We start from the raw sequence: 21,775 nt of genomic DNA on the forward strand, positions 1-21,775 counted from the left end.
CAAACTTAGGATTTTTCTCATCTATGAACCCTTGTGGCTTATTCATGTACACTACCTCATTCAGCTTCCCATTCAGGAATGCATTATTCACATCTACCTGTCTAATCTGCCAATCTCTAGACACAGCAAGTGTCAAAATAATCTTCAGGGTTGATGCCTTAATAACAGGGCTGAAAGTTTCACCAAAGTCTATTCCAGGTGTTTGGAGGAACCCTTTTGCAACAAGCCTAGCTTTGTGCCTTTGCACTCTACCTTCTGAGTCACACTTCAATCTAAATACCCATTTGTTGCCAATTATTTTCATTCCAGCCATAGGAGGTACCAAAGTCCATGTTTTATTTTTCATCAGAGCATCATATTCTTCTGGCATTGCCTTCTTCCAGCTATTACTCATCAAGGCATTAACAACAGTTTGTGGTTCAACTTCCACTAATCTTCTCGGTGCCTGGTTTGTGTAGACTTTTGGTTTGAAAATTCCATCCTTGCTTCTAGTAACCATACGATGTCGAGTACCTTGTGTTGCATTTTAGTTCTGGATGTCTATATCCTTTCCAATATCCTCAGCACTACATCCATGTTGTTGGCTACTAACTATCTCATGATCATCTAATGCTCCTTGATTTATCTCAGTCTCATTATTTCCTTCACTCATTTCACCGTCAACTTCAGGATTTGATTCTTTGTTAGGAAAATCTGCAACAGATGATGCATCAGAATGAATTATATCAGCTACAGTTTGAGAAATTGTCTTTTGATTGGACTCAACATGAAATGGGAGAAGACTTATGACTGTTTCAGAACTTTGTGGTTGAACCATCTCTTTAGGAAACCAGTTTTAAAAGGAAATTCTAATTCGTTGAACACCACATGCCTGTATATGTAGATTCTACCACTTGAACTTAGGCATTTATAACCTTTGTGTGAGTCACTATAGCCAAGGAAAACACAATTTTGAAAGTGAAAATTGAACTTGTGCTTTTGGTAAGGTCTAAGGCAAGGATAACAAGCACAACCAAAATTTTTTAACCTTTCGTAATCGAAGTTAGTTCTATACAAGGCTTGGAAGGGTGATTTGTTTTGCAATACAGCAGTAGGTAGTCTATTTATTAAATAGGTTGAAGTGCTAAATGATTCCCACCAATAGTATAAGGGCATTTGAGCTTGAGCCAAAAGTGTTAGCCCAGTTTCAGTAATGTGTTTATGTTTCCTTTCAACTCTACCATTTTGTACAAAAGTGTATGGACAAGAGTATCTAAGTTCAATTCCTGATTCTAAGGCAATTTTGTTAAAACTTCTAAACTCTCCTCCCCAGTTTGACTGAAGTATTTTGATCTTTCTTTCCAACTGGTTTTCTACTATTGTTTTGAATTGAATGAAGATATTTAGTGCCTCAGATTTATGTTTCATAGGATAGATCCAAGTAAATATGCTATGGTCATCTACAAAGATTATATAGTACCTAAATCCCGAGGTAGAATTCTTTGGTGTTGGTCCCCAGACATCGGTGTGTACAAGATCCAAAGGGTTTGATGCATGTGAGGAGGATACATTAAAGCGTGATGCATGAGATTTACCTGACTAACAGGATTCACAGAAATGTGGATTTTCATTAGCTTTAACACATTTATTACAGGACTTTAGGACTTGACTCAACACATGATTTGAAGGATGGCCTAGTCTCCTATGCCAAACATCAAGTTCTGACTCTATTGACTTGACACTTTTGGGTGACTCATCACAACTGAAGTTTACTGAGAAACAGTTGGAATTATTTTGATGATCTGACTCTTTGGTTGTAAACTTGGAATTGGAATTTGGTGACCTCGGCTGATATAACCCATCCTTAAGCATTCCTTGCAGCAATATCCTCTTCGTTTGTAGATCCTTAACAACACAACAATCAGGGAAAAATTCCATAAATACATCGTTATCACTTGTAAGCTGAGAGACACTGATTAGGTTCTTCTTAATTGTGGGAACATGCAACAGTTTATTAAGTGCAAGAGATTTATCATACATTGTGGCAATATTTCCTTTTCCAACGTGTTCAATGTGTAAAGAATTTCCATCACCAACTAGCAGTTTTTCATTACCTTCATACTTCTTGACAATATTCAGATTACCTTTGTTAGCTGTCACATGGTTGCTTGCACCAGAGTCTGCATACCAGGCTGGATTTTCAAGAGTTCTTGGTGAGGCAACATAAGCAGTGGGAGCTGAGGTATTGTTCTGATAATTTTGATTGCTGGGCCTGCTGCCCATGTATTTGTCATCATATCTATTAAAGCACCAGCTAGCTGAGTGATTGTTGAGTCCACAAATTTGACAAAGTCCCCTGTTTTCATTTAGTCTGCCAGCTCTGCCCCTTCCTCTAGCTCTACCTCTAAGATTCAAGGATCTGCCACTATTAGTTCCTCTAAAGGTTCTGCCACCAACTGAACTAGCTCTTTGGGTGAGCTGTACACTTGACTGTCCAATGTTTATTGATGCAAAGTTGTTCCTAACTTGACTTAAATACTCAAGTTTGCTTTCAAAGGTCATTAGCACTGATGATAGTTCATGCCAGGATATGTTATCCCTAATGTTAATTTGCACCACAATGGGAGTATATTCTTCATCAAGTCCTGACAGAACTTGAGTAACAAGATCACTATGATCAATGGTCTTTCCAGCTATTTGCAAGTTATCAGCTAGCTGTTTTATAGTAGCAAGATATTGATCCATGGTCAAGGAGCCTTTCCTTGTCCTCTGCAATTCTCTAGTGAAGAAGACGACTCTTGATTTGTTCAGTATGCCATAGCTTTCTTCTATTGCAGTCCATAACTGCTCGAACTGGTACATCCCATAACTCTCATAGCTATTTCTGGAGTCATGGATGAGTACAACCAACCCATTAATAGTCGGTCAGCTGAAATCCACCTGTTATACTCAGGGTTCTGAGCCATCTCTACTGCTACTTCTCTAGCAGTGGTGGTTTGTGCAACTAGGAACTTTGGTGGACATGGCTTTGTCCCCAACAGGTAGCCTTCCAGATTATGTCCTTTGATTATAGGCATAATCATGTTTTTCCACAACAAGAAATTATTCTTGTCCAGTTTCACTGATGGTGCTTGGGTGAGATTCATCCCAAATGGTGAAACCTTATTCACTACACTTTCAGTGGATGGTATGGTGCTCGACTCAGCTGGAGCAGATTGGCTCTCTGTATCGGTGTTAGCCATAGAGGCTCTGATACCAAGCAAAAAATAAAGATAGTTTGAGTATTAATTTTCTGCTCTTTTCATTCCTTTTCGTTCACTGTATATATACACACAAAATACAATATAAGCAAATACATACAAAAAGGAATATTCTAGTTCTACCAACAAGGTTCCAACAGGTGGATAACAACTTATATTCCCACTCCTAAAAATCAGGAAATGTGCTTCCTCGCTTCACGATTCAGCTGGTTTGCTCCTATCAAATTGGTTGAGTGATTCTAACACATTCTATGATTAAGATCTTATATAAAGAAGGTCATAGAGTCCTTGATACTTTTACGGGTACTTTTTAAAGAGGCCAAGTCGTACATACCATTTTTGACTTTGACCAAATTTTTTTTGCCATTCACCACAATGGCCGTTTAATGTGTAAAAGACAAAATTACGCTTATGTTGTTACGTGATTACAAAAAAATAGTATTGTTTAAAAGACTATTATACCATTTTAAGTTACAAAGAGTTCCAAACACTTCATACTTCAAATTTCAAAACCAAATCACTTTTTTATCTGTTTACTTCACATACATAAATTGTTTCATTTTTTTTTATCTGCTTTAACCTTAAAATCTCATAAATTTATCAAATGCTCAGAAAAAATATTATCTTTAGCCAGCACTTTCAATCAGTAAATATATTTACGTATTATTAATTTCGTTTTCGTTGAATTAGTAACTTGTTTTAATCGTCAAAACTTATTTTTAACATTGGTAGATAAATTTTTACAATCTTTGATATATCTATAATTTTTTTAGCAAAATTAAAAAAATTCATCTAAACAACTCCTGACAGTCGGGCAGCCGTTAGGCCAGTATCGCCCAATGACGAGCTGGATCTAGATGTCTAGATTCATTTTGTAGGAAACAGCCAACCCAGACATCTGGGCCAAGTTACTTGATATCCTCGAGGATTATTTGAACATCAAGTTAGGCCAAAGATATTTGATGGCTCTGCTTATGTGATTGATCGTTAAGCTGCACCTGCTCGTTTTAACCAAGATAAGAGTCTATTTGTCTTCTATAACACGATTTTGTGGTTTTGGTTTCTACTCGGCGATTGCTAAAACTGTCATTATCAACCATCTAACTAGAACCCATACGCACCAAATGGGGAACGTCAAATGTTCCATTTTGAAAATGAGTTTTTCATACACGACGCACGCAAGAAGCACCCCGACACACATAAATATGTAGAATTGTGATACAACAATGTATAAACTTTTATTTTGAGGTTTTTGACTCCAAAATATGATACATGTTCATCTTTCAGCAGGTGCTAACTTCATGCTAGACAGAAAGAAAGATTAGCTAAGACTAAGAGACGAAACTGAATCATCTGCTCCCATTGAACATCGATTTGGACCATAGTGCCTTTCTCAGAACCCAATGCTAAAGCATAGAGTCAATTATTTGCATCAACTTACGTAGAAGAGAAGTTTTCAGCAATTGATTTTGAAGATCATGTTCCAGCAGCAGAAGGAACAAGTAAAAAGATTGCCTCATCCTTGAAGTTGGGGAAGATATCAAGAAGAAATCCAATGCTTTCTGAAATATATATGTTTTGGCCAACACATTGCGGAAGTTCCCCTGTCAAATGAGTAATTTAGAGGGCATAGGCTGTCAATTTCTGCCTCTAATGCAACATTATTTTGATGCTCAGGTGTGCGTTCTTTCTATTTCGTTTCAAGTTGTTGGGATAGAACTGCAATTCGCGATATCATAAACAAGTAAAAAGATTAATCAATTTAGGTTGCCACGAGGATTGCGAATTTAGTCCAAATTAAAAGGAGTTCTTTTAGGTAAATGAGTTTTAGAATAGTGATTTTTCTGAAAGATGGGTGGTTAATAATTAAGAAATTTTTTTGAATTTACATAAAAAATATTCTATTGTGCATATAGGTTTCAAATATTGATAAATTTATTATTTATTCTAAATCACTACTTTATGAAAATAGGCTACAATTATCTAATGGTGACATTAGAGGATGATTAAAATACTAGGATTTTGACTCCACCCATTAATCTATTAACTCTCCAATTCTTGTTCTCAATTTAAATTTACGATCTTTGTGACATTCGGCGATCCTCATTTATCTAAGATTCCTTGGAGTAAAGTTGGACGTACTTCCATATAAGACTATCAAATATTCCTATCGAGAATTAGAACATACCAAAGTGCACAACAATTCAAGAATATCATGTAATGATTGCATAAAGTATAGAAATATATTCCTACCTTAGATAGAATTTTATGTCATTTATTCACACGTCCAACACTTATTTTCTACCTCTCGAAAGTAAAATAAGCCATTAATATGTTTAAATGGTGATCCAATATTCAGGAATGGACCGAGACTTTTTTTTTTTTTTTCCGTGGGATCAAAAATTAAAATATATTTTTTTAAACAACATAATATTAATAAAAATAAGTCAAAACACTAATATAATTGTTGTCTATTCATCTTGATACTTTGAAAACGTCATATAATTATCTCATTATTAATATTGTAAAATGAATTTTACTATTTGTATAATTTTGTTTATCACCTCGTTGACAAATGTTGAAGTGGCAATGAGTAAATCAAGTTGAATGCAGGAAGTACATGAATTGAAATAAAATTCAAATTTAATCTAGGAAGTCAACGAAGTTCAAGTTACATTTATAATGATCCTAAAATTTTTTTCGTCTTAACCCAAGGAAAATTTGCCAATAAAATGTTGTAAATTATATTGATAAATTTGATGTGCAAAAATAATAAACATTAATGAAATAATTAAGAATTTCAAAGACGAGTTAGACGTCTCTTTTATCTATGTTTGACACATGTTTAACTATTTTTAATATTAGTTTGAATTATTCGATGATTGTGATGTAGTTCTTGTAACGAACTTCTAGTTAACATAGGCGATTTCTGGATTCGACAAGCGTATGAACGTCTAGAAATTTTTAAAATTAGCGTATTATCGAAATTTCTCAAAATATTAGTTTGAAATGAACTACTTTGACGTGCTGTAACTTTTGCTACGATTGACCGTTTCATGGACTACTAATAAGCGGACAGTTAGACCGTGAGTACTTCTAAATGATATTAATATTGTAATATTTTGATTTCATTTTAGATCCCGTAATAAAGCGCGTTGACGTAAGCCGTAAAGGAAAGAACCACAGATCTGTTTAAAAAAAAAAAATAATAATAATAAATTGTGGGTCACTTGACCCGCCCTGACCCGCCCATGCAAATACTTATGTATCAATTATCATGATAATCCATTAACAAACAATCACGAGACCAGAATTTGAAGTCAAAATGAAATAGGTTGACTTGATTGGCCAGGTTTGGCCCTGGAAACAATCAATTCGATCTCATTGAGGTCGAGTTCATCTATCCCCCTCTACTCCACTATACTAATCAGTTTGGCTTGAATGGTTTGGTGCTTATTCAGAGTACTTTAAAATTTAAGTAATGTGTGAATAAAAAATGAGTAATAAATTATAATTTTATATAATGTCTGGATAAAAAGTGTAAGTGTGTAACCAACTTAAATTATATTAAACTTTGCTAAACATACACTTAATCTTATCTAGACATGCTTTAAATGCTCAAAATTTATACTAATGAATTAGACTTCTAAAGATTTCTTTTGAAAAGTTTCGAACACTTTTTTAAGGACTTTTTTTTTTTGGTTGTGCTAATAAATGATAACTTACTTCTCAATTACTTATTTTGTTAACTGTAATCTTCAAAGCTTTTTTTTTTTTTTTTGGAATAAATCAGACGTATAGGGTCGGTTTTCAGAGGTAGTGCACAGGGCACTCACATGTGAGTGTGGGTCTCACGTTGTACCCATATAATTAAAAATTGCTCAAAAAATGCTAACCTCCTCCACTGTGAGAGGCTTGTTGAGCCTCTGTAAAAAAAAATTCTAGCAGAGTAGCGCTGCTCTTTTCTTTTTCTTTTTTTTTTGTTTTAAATTAACTCAACACTTTGAAAGTTAGTGTTTGTTTGATAGAAATTTTGATAATTGATTTTTTGACCGTTAAAGATAAAGTGAATCATATCTATGAGAAAATTATTCAAAAATGACGATTGAAATAATAAAATAACGATAAAAAATTTGATTTTAATTGAATTAAAATTCCTGCCAAACAAGCTGTAACTATTGTATGGTACTAATAAAGTACTTTCACCGACAACTGAAATCTGGATTAACATTGGTAAAATACATGCCGACAAAGTTTGTCCCATTTTCCATGTTCAAACACAACGTCGCTGCCGACGTTCACTTTTCCACTGAAAATTAATCAAATTAATGAACGCCATTTGCAGGTAAATTGAAATCATATATAACGTACAGAAATCTGGCTTACTATTTACAGAATAATTAATTATTTTTGGAGCAAAGACGGAAAATCATCACTCTCCGAAAAGTGGCATCAATAAATGAATAATTAAATGACTATTTATCCAATTAAATACGAGGGCCTTTTGATGTTCATTTGAGTTTAGATCCAGATCCAATTTCAATCTCTCATACACAGCATTTCCGAGCTTACTATTTCAGGTAACTTTTATACAAGATTTTTTTAATTCTTTGATTTTTTGACTAACGATTTTGTGATACTTCTTTACTTTGTATGGATCTGGAGCATGAATTGGTTTTCAGATGATTTTAGCGAATTTTGAGCTATATAATTTGAAATGGTTTATGGAAATTAGTATAGGAATGTACGGTTTCATTGCTGCATCAAAGATCTATGCGACTAAGACGGTTAAGAGGTAGAATTAACTATCAGGTTGAAGATGGTTAGGATAGATACTTCAGCGATGGGTGTTTTAGATGAACCAAGAAGGAGAGTTCACCTAAGGAACAAAATCTGTGTTACATTAACTTATATTGCTAACTAGTTGCTATGAGCGGGCTTGGCTTCATTTTAGGCTGTCTAATGTATGTCTGTACTGGGTGTATGGGCTCATAGGATTAAATGTCTCTGATTTCTCTCTGGCTGTGATGTTGGATCACAATGAGCCCTCAAAGGTTTGTTAATCGGCTTGTATGCTGGTAGGGCCGGCATTGATGATATTTACTTTTATGAGCTAATTGTACTTCATATATGTCTAAAGAGAGCCTTTATTGCTTCAGAAATATCTTATTTTCTATTGCAATCAATCCCAGGTCTTTCTGGCTCATAATAACTGGACAACAATGTCTAGAAGGGTAAATACTGCTCGTCGCTTTGCAGACAGTGGGAGCCTCCCTTTTATGGGTTCATTACATCCCAAATCACGCCCATCTCCTTTATTATCAATAGGGCTTGTGGTAGTGGTAAGCCAGTGAACTTTTTTTTTTGCAAACTCTCTTACACTCAAGAGCACACGTGCAGGAATACACAGTCTCACACCACGATTATGCTGACAGTTGGTACTTTTCTGATGAAAAATGAAAAACATGGTTACCTGACACTGCTAAATTGTTCGGCTTCATTATTTTCGTTTCTGTCAGTATTAAACACATTATATTGTTGGGCTTTGGTTCACCAATGAGAAAATTGATATCACACCTTTTGTGATATTTCAGGGAGCACTGCTGATAATTGGTTACATATACCGTGGTTCAGGTATGTAGTTGTTCTGTGAATTAGCATATTTATATCAAATGAACATTCACCAGCTGAATTCATTCTTTTTTAACCACATGTTATTTTTTGCCAGATTTTTCTTGATGTGGTAGGAACTAGGAAATCTAGGCAACATAACATAGCTTTCTATTTGGTGACGATGCACCATTACTTTTGATGTGTGGTTTTAATGAAAACTTACCATATACTTTTCATGTTTCGTGACAGGTGGAAGGAGTGGTGATATAGCAGCTTTAAATAGACTCGATGGTAACTTTAATTTTCAAAACAAAATACCAAATCTGGATTGCTTATCATAATTGTCATATCATGGTTTTTGCCATCAATAACTTTTTATATAGCTGCATTTTGAAATGAAGTTACATCATGGAATGGAAACTTCTTCGTATTAGTTTTTGATAATAGTCGCAGCACGTATTAAAGTAAACCTCATTCAACCTATTTAATTCTGAAGTTTCTTTTTCTTAATTAAGATTAGGAAACATATGCAGTTAGAAAGGGTTTAATTTCTTTTGCATATAACGATTAAACTGCAACACGGTGGCTTGGTCGTCGCATTAGTGGTCGCTTTGAAGCAGGCAATTTTTTTGTCCATTGTTTGTAAGAATGGTGAAAATCTTTCGTGGCAAATGTTCATACTGGAAATTTGCAATTTTTTCGGAAGGACTTGATATCCCAATTATCTAAATTTTCTTCAAACAAATTTATGCTTTTGTGGTTAAAAAAAAAAATCTTATTAAGTGCATACATATATTTGGCTGCTATTAATATGGACATCTGGCTTACTTTTAGGGGCTACTGACTTTTATTGTTTCTATTCTAATATTCACCAAACTAATCACTAGTATGTTTTTTTTTTTGCATGTGGGCCCCGACACCTGCTCAGTGATCTCTCAACTATTAAAAGAAGAAGATACTGAAGCCTGGGGTGTTGAGCCATACGAGTTAGATGATGTCGATGGCAACTGCAAGAGTCTTGTACACAAAGGCACTGTGCGTGTAGCTGATATCAAGTTTCCTCTTCCGTACAGGGCAAAGTCATTCTCTCTTGTCATTGTGTCAGATGCTTTGGATTACTTGTCACCCAAATACCTAAACACGACTGTTCCAGAATTAGCGAGGGTAGCTGCTGATGGTTTAGTTTTATTATCAGGTAATCGTTGGAATTATGATTTATTGTCTCCTTTTGACAGTTTTGCATCTGTAATTTTAGACATTCTTACCTAACAAGGCTATTCAATTCCTTCAACTAGTTGGAATTGGCAAGGCTTTTTTACAGTTTATCATGTTTTGCTTGTCTATTCCTGAAAAGTCTTATTGTTACTCGCCATTTCATGTCATTTACATCTGGACAGAATTAAATGAACAGGTTATAATGATTGGAGGAATTAATACTTTAAGTACATTTGGTTTTGAGCATTTTGGCTTATTAGCTGTATACAGTTCAATTATGTTCTCAAGGCTAGTGGTCTAGTCCTTGCAGACCCATATAAAGTTATCCATTTGGGTGTGCTTAGTCTTGAGTAAACTAGAGATGAAATGTGACCGTTGCCTATATGAGTGGGGAGTGTAACTCCTTGTCCTAAATTGTTGAGCGAGTACACACACACACATCCCTTGCCTATTTACCTTGTATTAGGTAGTCATCTTTTTACACTTGGTGTGAAGTCCTCAAGCGGTCAAGCTTTCAATAATCATTGGAGATCTCTGAATATTTAAAGAAAAAAAAAAAAAAGATACTACATTGTTAGTTAGGGTACAGACATCTCTTATACTGGTTCTGTTCTCTGATGATTGTTTAACTGGTACTGTAGCTCCTTTGAAGTTATACTAAACTTCCTCTTTATATAGGTCAGCCAGGCCAGCAGAGAGTTAAAGTGGCCGAGCTATCAAAGTTCGGACGCCCAGTAAGTGGTCAATCTTTCTTTTTGTTCTTTCCCCCGTATGCATAATATGGCCTTGCATTTCATCCAAAACTATAGTGAGAATAAATATATGGTGGGCGAGCCTTCCTTTTTTATCTGAGCATATTTGTTCTCACATTTCACTTCTTTTTTTTTTTTTTTTGGGGGGGGGGCTGATAAGCATCTAATGCTTTCATTTAGCCCTAGCTTCTGAAGCTAGTTCTTCTTTTGTGTGGCTAGAGTATGTTTGGCTAAGCTTAAATAGTTAACTTTACATATAAAGTAAATAGGTAAGTTATAAAATAATAAATGAGTTACTTAGCCTATGTTTGGGCCCCATTTTGTTGAAAATGAGTTTTGTAATAGTGAATATTTGGAGATTGGTTAAAAAGTAGGAAAACAATTTTGATGTGCAAAAGATTTTATTGTGAGAATGTATGGTTGAAATTTGAAAATGAGTTTGGTAAAAATTAGTTTTTAGATAATGGGGAACAAACATGAGCGTAGTTTGACAGTAATGTAAGTTAAGAAAGAAGTAAAATATCTAAACATGTTTAGAATCACAAAGTATGCTAACTACAAATTTACTCGGAACGAGGCTTTAGTTTGTTGTGTCGTTTGGAAACAAAAAGTTACTAAACATGCTGGTTTTTGCCTTGTATAGGCTAAACGGAGGAGCTCAACTTGGTGGATAAGGTTTTTCATTCGAACCGGCTTCCATGAAAATGAATCTGCTGCCAAGAAATTCGAGCAGGCAGCAGCCAAGAATTCCTATGAGTCGACCTGCCAAGTTTTTCACCTCAAACCTTCGCACTGAGAGAGGGCATCCTTCGTGAAGATGGTGCTGAGAAGGATCTTTAGTTTTTATTGAATATTTGGAGATTGGTTAAAAAGTAGGAAAACAATTTTGATGTGCAAAAGATTTTATTGTGAGAATGTGTGGTTGAAATTTGAAAATGAGTTTGGTAAAAATTAGTTTTTAGATAATGGGGAACAAACATGAGCGTAGTTTGACAGTAATGTAAGTTAAGAAAGAAGTAAAATATCTAAACATGTTTAGAATCACAAAGTATGCTAACTACAAATTTACTCGGAACGAGGCTTTAGTTTGTTGTGTCGTTTGGAAACAAAAAGTTACTAAACATGCTGGTTTTTGCCTTGTATAGGCTAAACGGAGGAGCTCAACTTGGTGGATAAGGTTTTTCATTCGAACCGGCTTCCATGAAAATGAATCTGCTGCCAAGAAATTCGAGCAGGCAGCAGCCAAGAATTCCTATGAGTCGACCTGCCAAGTTTTTCACCTCAAACCTTCGCACTGAGAGAGGGCATCCTTCGTGAAGATGGTGCTGAGAAGGATCTTTAGTTTTTATAATGATAAATTATATTCATAAAATTGGGTTACCACCTTATTTGATATTTCATTATGACAGAAGAATTGGTTGATTAAAAGCTTTGTTGGTTGTAAGCAAGCATCCACAGAATTATACCATTATGCCAAATTAGGCATTGGAAGTGAAATGGACCATTCTCTAGGGAATGTTCATATTAACTGTATTTTTTTCCTCATAATTGTAAAAGAAAACTAATTTATTATTATATATATCTTGGAATCCTCATATTTCTATTTGTGGTCCAAGCCTCACTATTGGAGAACTAGTATTCATTTATTTATTTTTCTCATATAATTGATCTGACTTCATGTTTATGTGTTGGTAAGTTTCTTGTAGTCAATGAAGGATGAAATTATAATTTTTTTCTTTACCCGAATCTTAGTTAATTGAATTTCTCGCTTTAAGATCTATTCATTAGGAAGACAAGTAGTTGTCCCACTATGTCAATCAGTTTCAATGTTTGGCTAATGTTAATAGACTGTTTATAATCGATCAAATCACTTTTTATTAACATATTTAGAGTTCGTTTGATATCCATTTTTCTAAGAATGAGAATGAAAAATATAGTAGTTACGGAATCCGCACAAGATATAGAAAGTCAAATATGATCGTTTGATGTGATGGATAACGGTTATATTTTTTATTTTTGTGGTCAAAGAATGAGAATTAAATATGCCCTTAGTAAGACTTACAAGTACTGTTTACACATTGTTTTAGCTCATACGGAACCTTGCTACTTGGAAGGTGACATGATTGTTAATAGATGGCTTTATGATGCATGGTGGTGTCAAATGGTTAGCGTGGTTAATAAATTAATTTTCTCGATCATTAGAGTGAAAATGAAAATTGTCGATAAAACACCAAGTATCAAAATTAATTAAAGAAAGATTTGAAGCAGAATTGAAGATGTCAGTGAAGATTAGGTCTCGACTCACTTGACATTATCCTACTCAAATGGGATAGGGAATCCCTGTCTTAAATTAATCATGTTACAGTGATTGAAAATAGTTAACATGCAATCTGATCGATACTAACAGTGGCAAGATTCACTTTTTTTTTAGACTTCTTTATTCATGCAGGACTCACACAGCATGTGAGAATATGTCAACCATTCTGTTAAAATAATTAGGCCAAACTAGCAAAATTCGCCTTAAATAGTAAATAGGGACCGCGTGGGCGGGGACAGGACCATTCATGTCCCAACACCAAATCCTCAAATCTGTGTCGAATTATTTAATTTAATTTTTATATTAATAAAATCATATTTTAAAAATGAATACTAGTATTAATCGAATTAATTAATTAAACATGATGAGAAATGAGGATCTAATAATAAACGAAATATTAGTTCACATTTGATTTTGCTAGAATTTAAATTTTTAGCCCCCGTTTATTTCTTATTTTTTGAAAAATGAGAATAAAAAATATAGTCGTTATGAGTCATACAAGAGACATAAATTTAAATTGACAGAAATTTAAATTCGAAGGATCGTGCTTTTCATTTTAATGAGAAAATAATGAAAAACTTGATGAAATGGTTAAAAAATTGATAATTTTTTCATAAAAATGTGTGATTAAGATTAATTAATTTAAAGTGATCCTGGTCTATGATTAAAAAAACCCCAGCTTTGAACCAGCGCGCCACGGTGCCCGCCGGGTCCTCTCTGCCTCAGTCGCCATGGCAACAAGAGACCATTCCTCAAAGAAACCGCCTTCCAACGCTGTTCCACTGTCCACTTTTCGCCTCATTCTCGCTCTTCTCTGCCTCGCATCTCTTTTCATCTGTTTCTCTCTCCTCAAAACCGACAACGTTCAATTGCCATTGCTAAACCCCTCGGCAGTCTCGAAGAGCATTAACTATAAAAAATGCAATTACACGGATGGCCGTTGGATCTACGAGCCGTCGGTCAGATCGTCGCTGCGATACGATCACACCTGCAAGGAGATTTTCAAAGGGTGGAATTGCCTTGGCAGTAACAAGTCGAACGCCCTAGTTATTGTCAAATGGCGCTGGAAACCCGATGGCTGTGACCTCCCGCAGTTCGATCCTCTTAAATTTCTTAAAGACTTCAGAGACACCAATATTGGTAAATACTTGTAAATTGAATTGTTATAAATTTGTTGCCCTGTATATTTTGCAGCTTATATATGTGGATTCTATTACTTGTAAATTAGGAAAAATATATAATAGTAATGCTTTGCACACAAACGAGAGTGAATTACAGTGATGAGTATTCTAATAAATAAGTATTTATAAATGAAATTGAGCTTTCTTTGGTTTGAAAAATATAGAAACAAAAAGCTTCTTGTTTTCAAGTGCATCAGCTAGGAATCATTATTTGAAATCTCAGGAAAAAAGAGATGTATATTTATGAAGACTGAAGCTATGGTTTATGAGAATAAACCTGTTTGAATAGAAATAGAGATAAGTTTCTTCCATTTTCATTATTTGAAATGGGCTCTGGAATTTGAGAAAATCGAGAACTTTATGGGTAAATGACAAGGCTATAACAGTTCGGCCAGTCTAAAGCTAGATACCAACCGTAGAAACATGTTTTGGAACTCAATGCAGCAGACAGAATCTGTGCAAGTGTTTGTTTTTCTAGCTTTCTCAGTGTGGGAAGAACGGTTAGGGTGACAAACTAGGCTTGCAAGATAAAGCACCTAAGACTTGAACCCTCCTTCCCCGAGCCTATTCAAGTATCTGGTGATTTCACTTGATTTTAGTTTTAAAGAGTCCCTTTATTTTATTTTATTTATTTTTTGGGGTGGGGGGTTGGGAATGATTAATATTTAATTGGAATCCTGGATCCAGTAACTTGGTTATGTTTCTCTCTTGTGGGAGAAGACAATAATGGATGGAAAATTGGATGCAGTTACAAGCTTCTACATTAAGCGTCTTTTGATTCTTGTTGTAATATAATATACGTGTGGGATTCGGATTTTCGTGAATATTCTTGTGTATTACTCGTGTTACAGTGCTACTTGTAGACCTTATTGATTTTTAACAGTGCAGGGTTTGTTGGGGATTCTTTGAACAGGAACATGTTTGTTTCACTTTTTTGTGCTTTAAAACGAGTATCCATTTAGGTGAAAAAGTGGCGTCCTGTTGGAGCTGACCGCGGCTTCACTTTTATTAAGTACAACGTAACAATTGCATATCATAGAACAAATCTTCTTGCTCGTTATGGTAGGTAAGGTTAGTCTAATACTTTTCATTTGAGTTTTGATGAAGAAGATAGCATTCTAATAACGTGGTCAACTTTGTGCATTGACGTATTTATGTGTTTGTTTAATATTTAAGGTCACTGCTCAATTTATCCTGCAAAGTTGGTGTTGGCATTTGGCAGCAGTGGCCTGACATGTTCCTATTGGTGATATTATTGCACGCAGTAGATTTTTCCTCGATTAATGGTCATTAGGGCTGTCATTAGATAATGATTTTTATGTACACAAGGCTTTTGGTTGTTGTGATAAATTTCCTTCTTGCTTTTATTCATCCTTTAGATTTGTTGAATCTATTTTATTACAAAACTTTTAGGCTTCCCTTGGCCTCCAGGAGGAACAATAAAGGGAAAGTGTAAACAAAACCAATTTACCTAGCATTTCTCTATGTCAAATAGTATCTAAATCTGAAATTTTGAGAAATCCAGTTGTTGGTCAAACATCACTGAAAATTAAGGCCATATTATGTAGATTGTAATTGTTTATGACTTATTCCCGTTCGTCCTGTGTGCTTAGTAAGCCATGGAGGCCTTTGCCTTGATTATGAATTTGATTACCATTGTTTTAGACTTTAGATGGTTAATGGTTAACTTTATATACATTCTTTAAAAGATTTGAATAGTAGAATCAAAGATGTGGTATCCAGTCATCATGATTGCAGTAGTATGGTTTTAATAAACTTTTTGCTGCTTGATCTGAGTTTGAACCAATTATCTGATTGTGTTCTGTTATGTTCCTTCATGAGGTTTGAATTTGAGTTTATGTTGACCCCATTACGATCATTTTATCTTTCTATTGAACTTTCTTAGTGTTTATGACTTGACCTGGAGTAGGTTTATCTTGTAAACTTGCTGCATGTTTGTAAGATTTTGATCCAATATTATTTGCTTATATATTTTGTAGGTGGACGGCTAGCAGCATTGCTGGTGTGCTGGAATCACTAGGTTATAAGGAGGGTTACAGAGTGGATGTTGATATACCTGAAGAAACATGGGTAGAAGCTCCAAATTTCCATGATATTCTTATCTTCAACACAGGACATTGGTAATTTTACTTTCATCTTCTGTCACATAGGCTGCTATCAATGTTGATTTTAGGATGCTACTTTTTATAGCTTTGTGGAAGTGGAATGGATCCTAGTTGTGACATTTCGCAATTTTCCATGATGCTCTGAATTTGAGCAATGGGAACGTTGAATCAGAACATGACAGTAGAATGAACCTGTTTACTGAGATTCTGATAGAATCTCTTAAAGCTGAAGAATCTTGTTTGGATTTTTGCAAATTTGTCCTTTTTGTATGGCAAGATATATTTTCTGTGGTTGTTTGGAAACTCCATTCAAAGAGCCTCTGACTTCTAGAGTTCCAAACTAACCAAGTTCCGCACTGCAAGAACTCTGATTGTTTCGGTCATGCAGTAGCTAAAATTAGCTTCATGGCTCCGAAGACCCTAACATGAGTGGCTCAAGAAGCTTGTTAGCTGATGATGTCTTCTTGCAAGTAATGCACAAATTTCGTTTCCTACAATGTAGTGACTTTTCATGCCTTTGACAGAAATAGGGATGGCAATTTGAACTGCCAAACCCAAGCCTTTCAGGGCAGCAGGGTGGTTTCTGGCCCTAGGAATCCCATCCTATCCCTGCCCTGCCCTGTGCCGATTGTCCACTTATATTACAAAACATTTCGGATTTTTTTATTTTTTTCAATGGGCATTGGTTGCCCCCTTTTTCCCCAAGCTTTAACGCACTAACCCAATCCAAAGCCAAGTTCAGTGACAAGCAATCAATATAAATTAATTTTGCTGGAGAAAAAAAAAAATCATAAACAGGGTGATGGGTTTCCCAGCCTTGCCCTTAAGCGGGGATCGGGGGTGGTAAAATCCCTGACGAGGGACCCCCGACCTGTCCAATTGCCATCTCTACACAGAAAGTCAGGATCTATCACACTTCTCGAATTGAATATTATCTACTAAATGTTTCCAACTATGGTTGCATTTTCAAATGACATGCATTCCCATTGTATTTCTTAGAGCAACTTTCAATGGATTTTTGTGCATGTCTGTGTAGACATAGAACAGTTTTTCAGTTTATTTAGCTTCTTTGTTTTGGTTTTTAGGTGGTGGGCTCCTTCAAAGTTTGACCCTGTAAAATCACCCATGCTTTTCTTCGAGAAGGGTATACCTGTGATCCCTCCAGTTCCACCTCATGTTGGCCTTGATATGGTATTATCACACATGGTATGACCCCATTATTCTCTCTCATATTTTTCAATAAGATACGGCATAGATCCTAGCTGAATAATCTATAGAGAATATTAATATTGTGTTCCATTCAGATTTTGCCAAGAGTGGTACTTGTTTAATGTATGTTTTTTAATCAGAATAGATGATCAACAATTTTTAATGTATGTTTTCTAATCAGAATAGATGTTCAACAATTTCTCGTGTTCTTCTTTCCCTTCTGTTTAGAGACATATCTGCAATTTGAAAAGTTAGTCTTTTTACCCAGCTAATATGCTTTTTATCTTCAAACTAGATATCATTTGTGGAGAAAAAGGCTCGACCAACTGCAATTTTAATTTTTCGAACACAATCTCCAAGACATTTCGAAGGAGGCGATTGGGACCAAGGTGGTTCCTGTCCTCGTTTACAGCCTCTTGCTCCTCAAGAAGTAAGCTCTTTATTGGAATAATATCCACGCACCACCGCTGAGCATTATTAATGGTTTTGGCATGCTCAACTAAGCTTTAAATAGTTTGCTTGCTAGTAAAATAAGTAAGTTAAATTAATATTCTTATTGATTTATAATTCGAAATAAGTTATTTAATTGTAGTTGCTTCCAAAATAATCTGAAGTATGAAAAAAGTATCTTATCCGAAAACTAAATTAAAAGAGAATGTTATTCTTTTAAGCAACATGTAACTTAATGATTGGGTTTTACGTTTGGCTCGGTATTCAGGTAGAGGAACTTTTCTCCCTGAAAAGTAATGGAACAAATATGGAGGCCAGGCTTGTGAATCAACACCTATATAAAGCATTGAAAGGTTCTGTTTTTCGAATATTGGATATAACACAGATGAGCGAGTACAGAGCTGATGCCCATCCATCTGCAGCCGGTGGAAAAAAACACAACGATTGCATGCATTGGTGCTTACCAGGACTTACAGATACTTGGAATGACTTGTTTATAACACAACTAAACAATTTTAATGTTAGGAACTAAAATATTTAGTTTTTGTGATTATATGTGGAATATGTTTCTTTGAGTTTGATTTTATCTGTGATTTTATTAGGATTTTATGTCATTGCCTAATGACTCTAAACTAACGTAGTGAGTTGTGGTGGTCAAGAATCTAATTGATTTGAGGGAATCTCAAGATTCTCATTTGTAATTTTTAGATTCCAGATGCAGTTGAATGGTTTTAGAGATAAGATTGGTTTGGATTAAAATCTGTGAATTGGTTAGTTTTTTACTGATACATAGTAGCTTGGGACTGAACTTAGTGAGACAAAATGGAGGCTTCTGTTTTACCCAGCCTATACTATTCGAGCTTAGTTGGGTAGGATGGAATTTGCGATAAGCCTCTTTCGACCCTCCGTTTCTAATATATCTTATAAAATTTATTCGGTGCACAAACAACCGAGTTAAATCTATTTGGATTTCATTTTTTGCATAATTTGGAACACATGTAAATGAGGTACAGAGAAGCGCAGCTGCTGAAATTATGACCAAAGAAGAAAAGTAATATTCATAGGAGGCAAAGACAACACTATGCTTGAATAATGTAGAAAGTGATAAAGAAAAGAATTATGCTATTTACAGTTGCTCACTGCGGCAGTCGTCCTATGTGGCATACACATGGTAGGTAATTCGCTCAATGCGACAGTCGTCCTACATGGCATACACGTGATAGGTGATTGAGAAAATTTGATGGTGAGTGACCATTGATATGAAAAATTAATTAATTTATTAAATGGCTATTTCAACTGAAAAAATTTGAAGATGTTAGTTATTGAGATTGTTCAAGATCTGATCCTAGCCTTTTGTCCATGTTCTTTCAATGTCAAATCTAGAAGATGAGTGGAGTTAATACTAGTGCTTGAGTATGTCAAATCAATATGTCTGTAAAATACCTAGAGTTAGAATTAAGGTTGGATTAAGCCTATGTTTGACCCTCATTTTTTCAAAATTTATTCATGGTAGGCATGAAAATTGGTACACCAAAGGTACATTTTTCCGGTCTTGCAAAATTGATGCGGTATTTTAATTGTGTTGAACCTTGTTTCTTTGGATAGAATGGTCCACTAATCGCGTCAAGTTTTTATTCAAGTGACCTAACCTTATAAATTTTAAACTATAAGTCCCTTTTGAGCCTCATTATTTTCAATCGCACATTCTTTTTGCACGTAAATAAGAATATTTTCTATAATTTTTAATCAAGCATTTTCTGAAAATTCACTTTTTACAAAAATCCACTTTTAAGAAAATGGGATCGAAACAGCGGCTAACATGGGGGATTTCTTGAAACAATTAAGGGCACATGTTTGTCCTTGAATTGAATGCCGGCCGGTTGGGTCCTCGCCACTATTAGTATTCCGACACGTGTCATTCTACCTTGGCCGTCCCGTCCCGTCTGTCTTTATTAATCATTCAATATATACATATGTCCCTAGAAAAATAGTTTCTGAAATTCTATGGACTATGATTAAGGCGTGCAATATTGTTCCTACCATGTTCGAATGTCTGATAGTCCAGCATTGGATAGTGACATGCATTCACATGACTTTACTGTTAATATTTAAAATATCAGTCCCGCAATCGCTATCTTTCGAGTGACTTGTATATTGGTTGATCGTAATATTCCTTTTTTTTTTTTTTTTTTTTTTACGGGAGAACTCGTAGTCGCTATCATTCGAGCGCACATTGGATAAACCATTGAGTCGACACAATAGCTTACAAATCACGCCAGTCAAGCAGGGGGAATCGAACTCGTAATATTTTTTTTCTATTTATATGGCGATGCTTTGAACTTTCTGTTAATCTAGCACATTTTTCTTTCTTTATTTCAATTTAGGGAAAATTGTAGCAGCGGTCCCTAATTTTTCAATTTTTTCCTAATCTTAACTTTGTGCTACTCACGGTCCCAAACATTTCAAAATTATGCACTTGGGGTTCAAATTGATCCATGTAGCCATTAGTTGACCATAATTTAAACAATTTAAATAATGTTGACCAAATTAAAAAGGGTAAAATGGTGTTTTGCATTTTTCTTTTAAATAAGTTAAAAAATTAAATTAAAAAACCAAAAAATTAAATTAAATTAAAAAAAAAAACCTTGTCCACCACCATCGCCTGTCGTTGCCTACAACATCCACCACCGCCCGACTCTCCTTTCCCAAAACATCTTGTCCACAACCACCTGACTCTTGTTCCCCAAAATTAGTCCACCACCATCACTCGTTGCTGCCTTCAACAGCCACCACCACCACTCTACTCTCATTCTTCCCGAAACATCCTGTACAATGGGTTGACCCTAGGGATTGACGCTGAGGGTTATCATCTTTGCCATTGTTGCTTATTAATTGCTCAATTGAGTACTTACTGATTATTACTCTTTTAGGGTTGATGGATGAAAGTGAGATAAGGCACCTCTGGCGGTGCCGACGTGAAGGTTAGAGTAAAACCTATGAAAAAGTGAAAGGTTAGGGACCGGTTCTACAATTTTCCCTTCAATTTATACTTGATTGTATGTTAAGGACGTATCCGACCTTAGGTGTGACCAATTATAGAACATTATATAAAATATATTTATCAATGGTGGGCCTCTAATTCCATCACCATCATTCACGAGATTCAATTTATACCAAGAAATTAATCACAAGTAGTCGTCGTATTAGGCTTGTGAACCTCCCGTGTATTCGTGTATAGACTGATCAATCTATAATTGAATTATATATAAATGAGTTATTTGGCTGATTCAAGAATATTTATCTAATAGAAAAAGTTCAGGTTCAATTAACCTCGCCTGTAGAGAATTACCGAATTTATTAATTTTAAAACATGAAATCACCTCAACTGTCATCTAATTATAAAAAATAAACATGAAATGAACAGCGAATCTTTGCCATATAAGCACAAAACAAAAGTAGAAATAAAATAAAATAAAATCAGACCGATTATAAACAACAAATATATAAGTCCACGAATTAATGTAATAATTGGGAATATATCATAAAATATTTTTGTTGTAGCAGTCTATAGAACTGGTTTATTAATTTTAGTTATTCACCTTTCATGCAGGTACGTTTTTAATATGTTCAAATGGAGAAGACTTTTTTTTTTTTTTTTTTTTTTTTTTAACAA

At 34.9% G+C, this 21,775-nt stretch overlaps 2 protein-coding genes and 1 pseudogene across 2 annotated transcripts; all 3 read left to right on the top strand.

Annotated features, from left to right (window-relative positions):
• Window positions 1-7,460: 7,460 nt before the first annotated feature.
• On the top strand, window positions 7,461-9,640 carry LOC111411974 (uncharacterized protein At3g49720-like). The gene is made up of 4 exons (XM_023042685.1): window positions 7,461-7,819; window positions 8,432-8,581; window positions 8,834-8,873; window positions 9,102-9,640. Exons 2-4 carry the CDS (start codon window positions 8,462-8,464, stop codon window positions 9,191-9,193), a joined length of 252 nt encoding a protein of 83 aa, XP_022898453.1. The 5' UTR covers window positions 7,461-7,819; window positions 8,432-8,461; the 3' UTR covers window positions 9,194-9,640.
• Window positions 9,641-9,725: 85 nt separating this feature from the next.
• LOC111411973 (uncharacterized protein At3g49720-like) lies at window positions 9,726-12,451 on the top strand. The gene is made up of 4 exons (XM_023042684.1): window positions 9,726-10,047; window positions 10,746-10,801; window positions 11,463-11,653; window positions 12,156-12,451. The coding sequence occupies exons 1-3, from the start codon at window positions 9,741-9,743 to the stop codon at window positions 11,613-11,615; spliced, it is 516 nt and encodes a 171-aa protein (XP_022898452.1). The 5' UTR covers window positions 9,726-9,740; the 3' UTR covers window positions 11,616-11,653; window positions 12,156-12,451.
• A 1,343-nt stretch (window positions 12,452-13,794) lies between these two features.
• On the top strand, window positions 13,795-18,809 carry LOC111411975 (annotated as a pseudogene).
• Window positions 18,810-21,775: the final 2,966 nt, after the last annotated feature.

Source organism: Olea europaea, chromosome 16 (genome assembly GCF_002742605.1).
Source record: "Olea europaea var. sylvestris chromosome 16, O_europaea_v1, whole genome shotgun sequence".
NCBI classification, from domain to species: Eukaryota; Viridiplantae; Streptophyta; class Magnoliopsida; order Lamiales; family Oleaceae; genus Olea; species Olea europaea.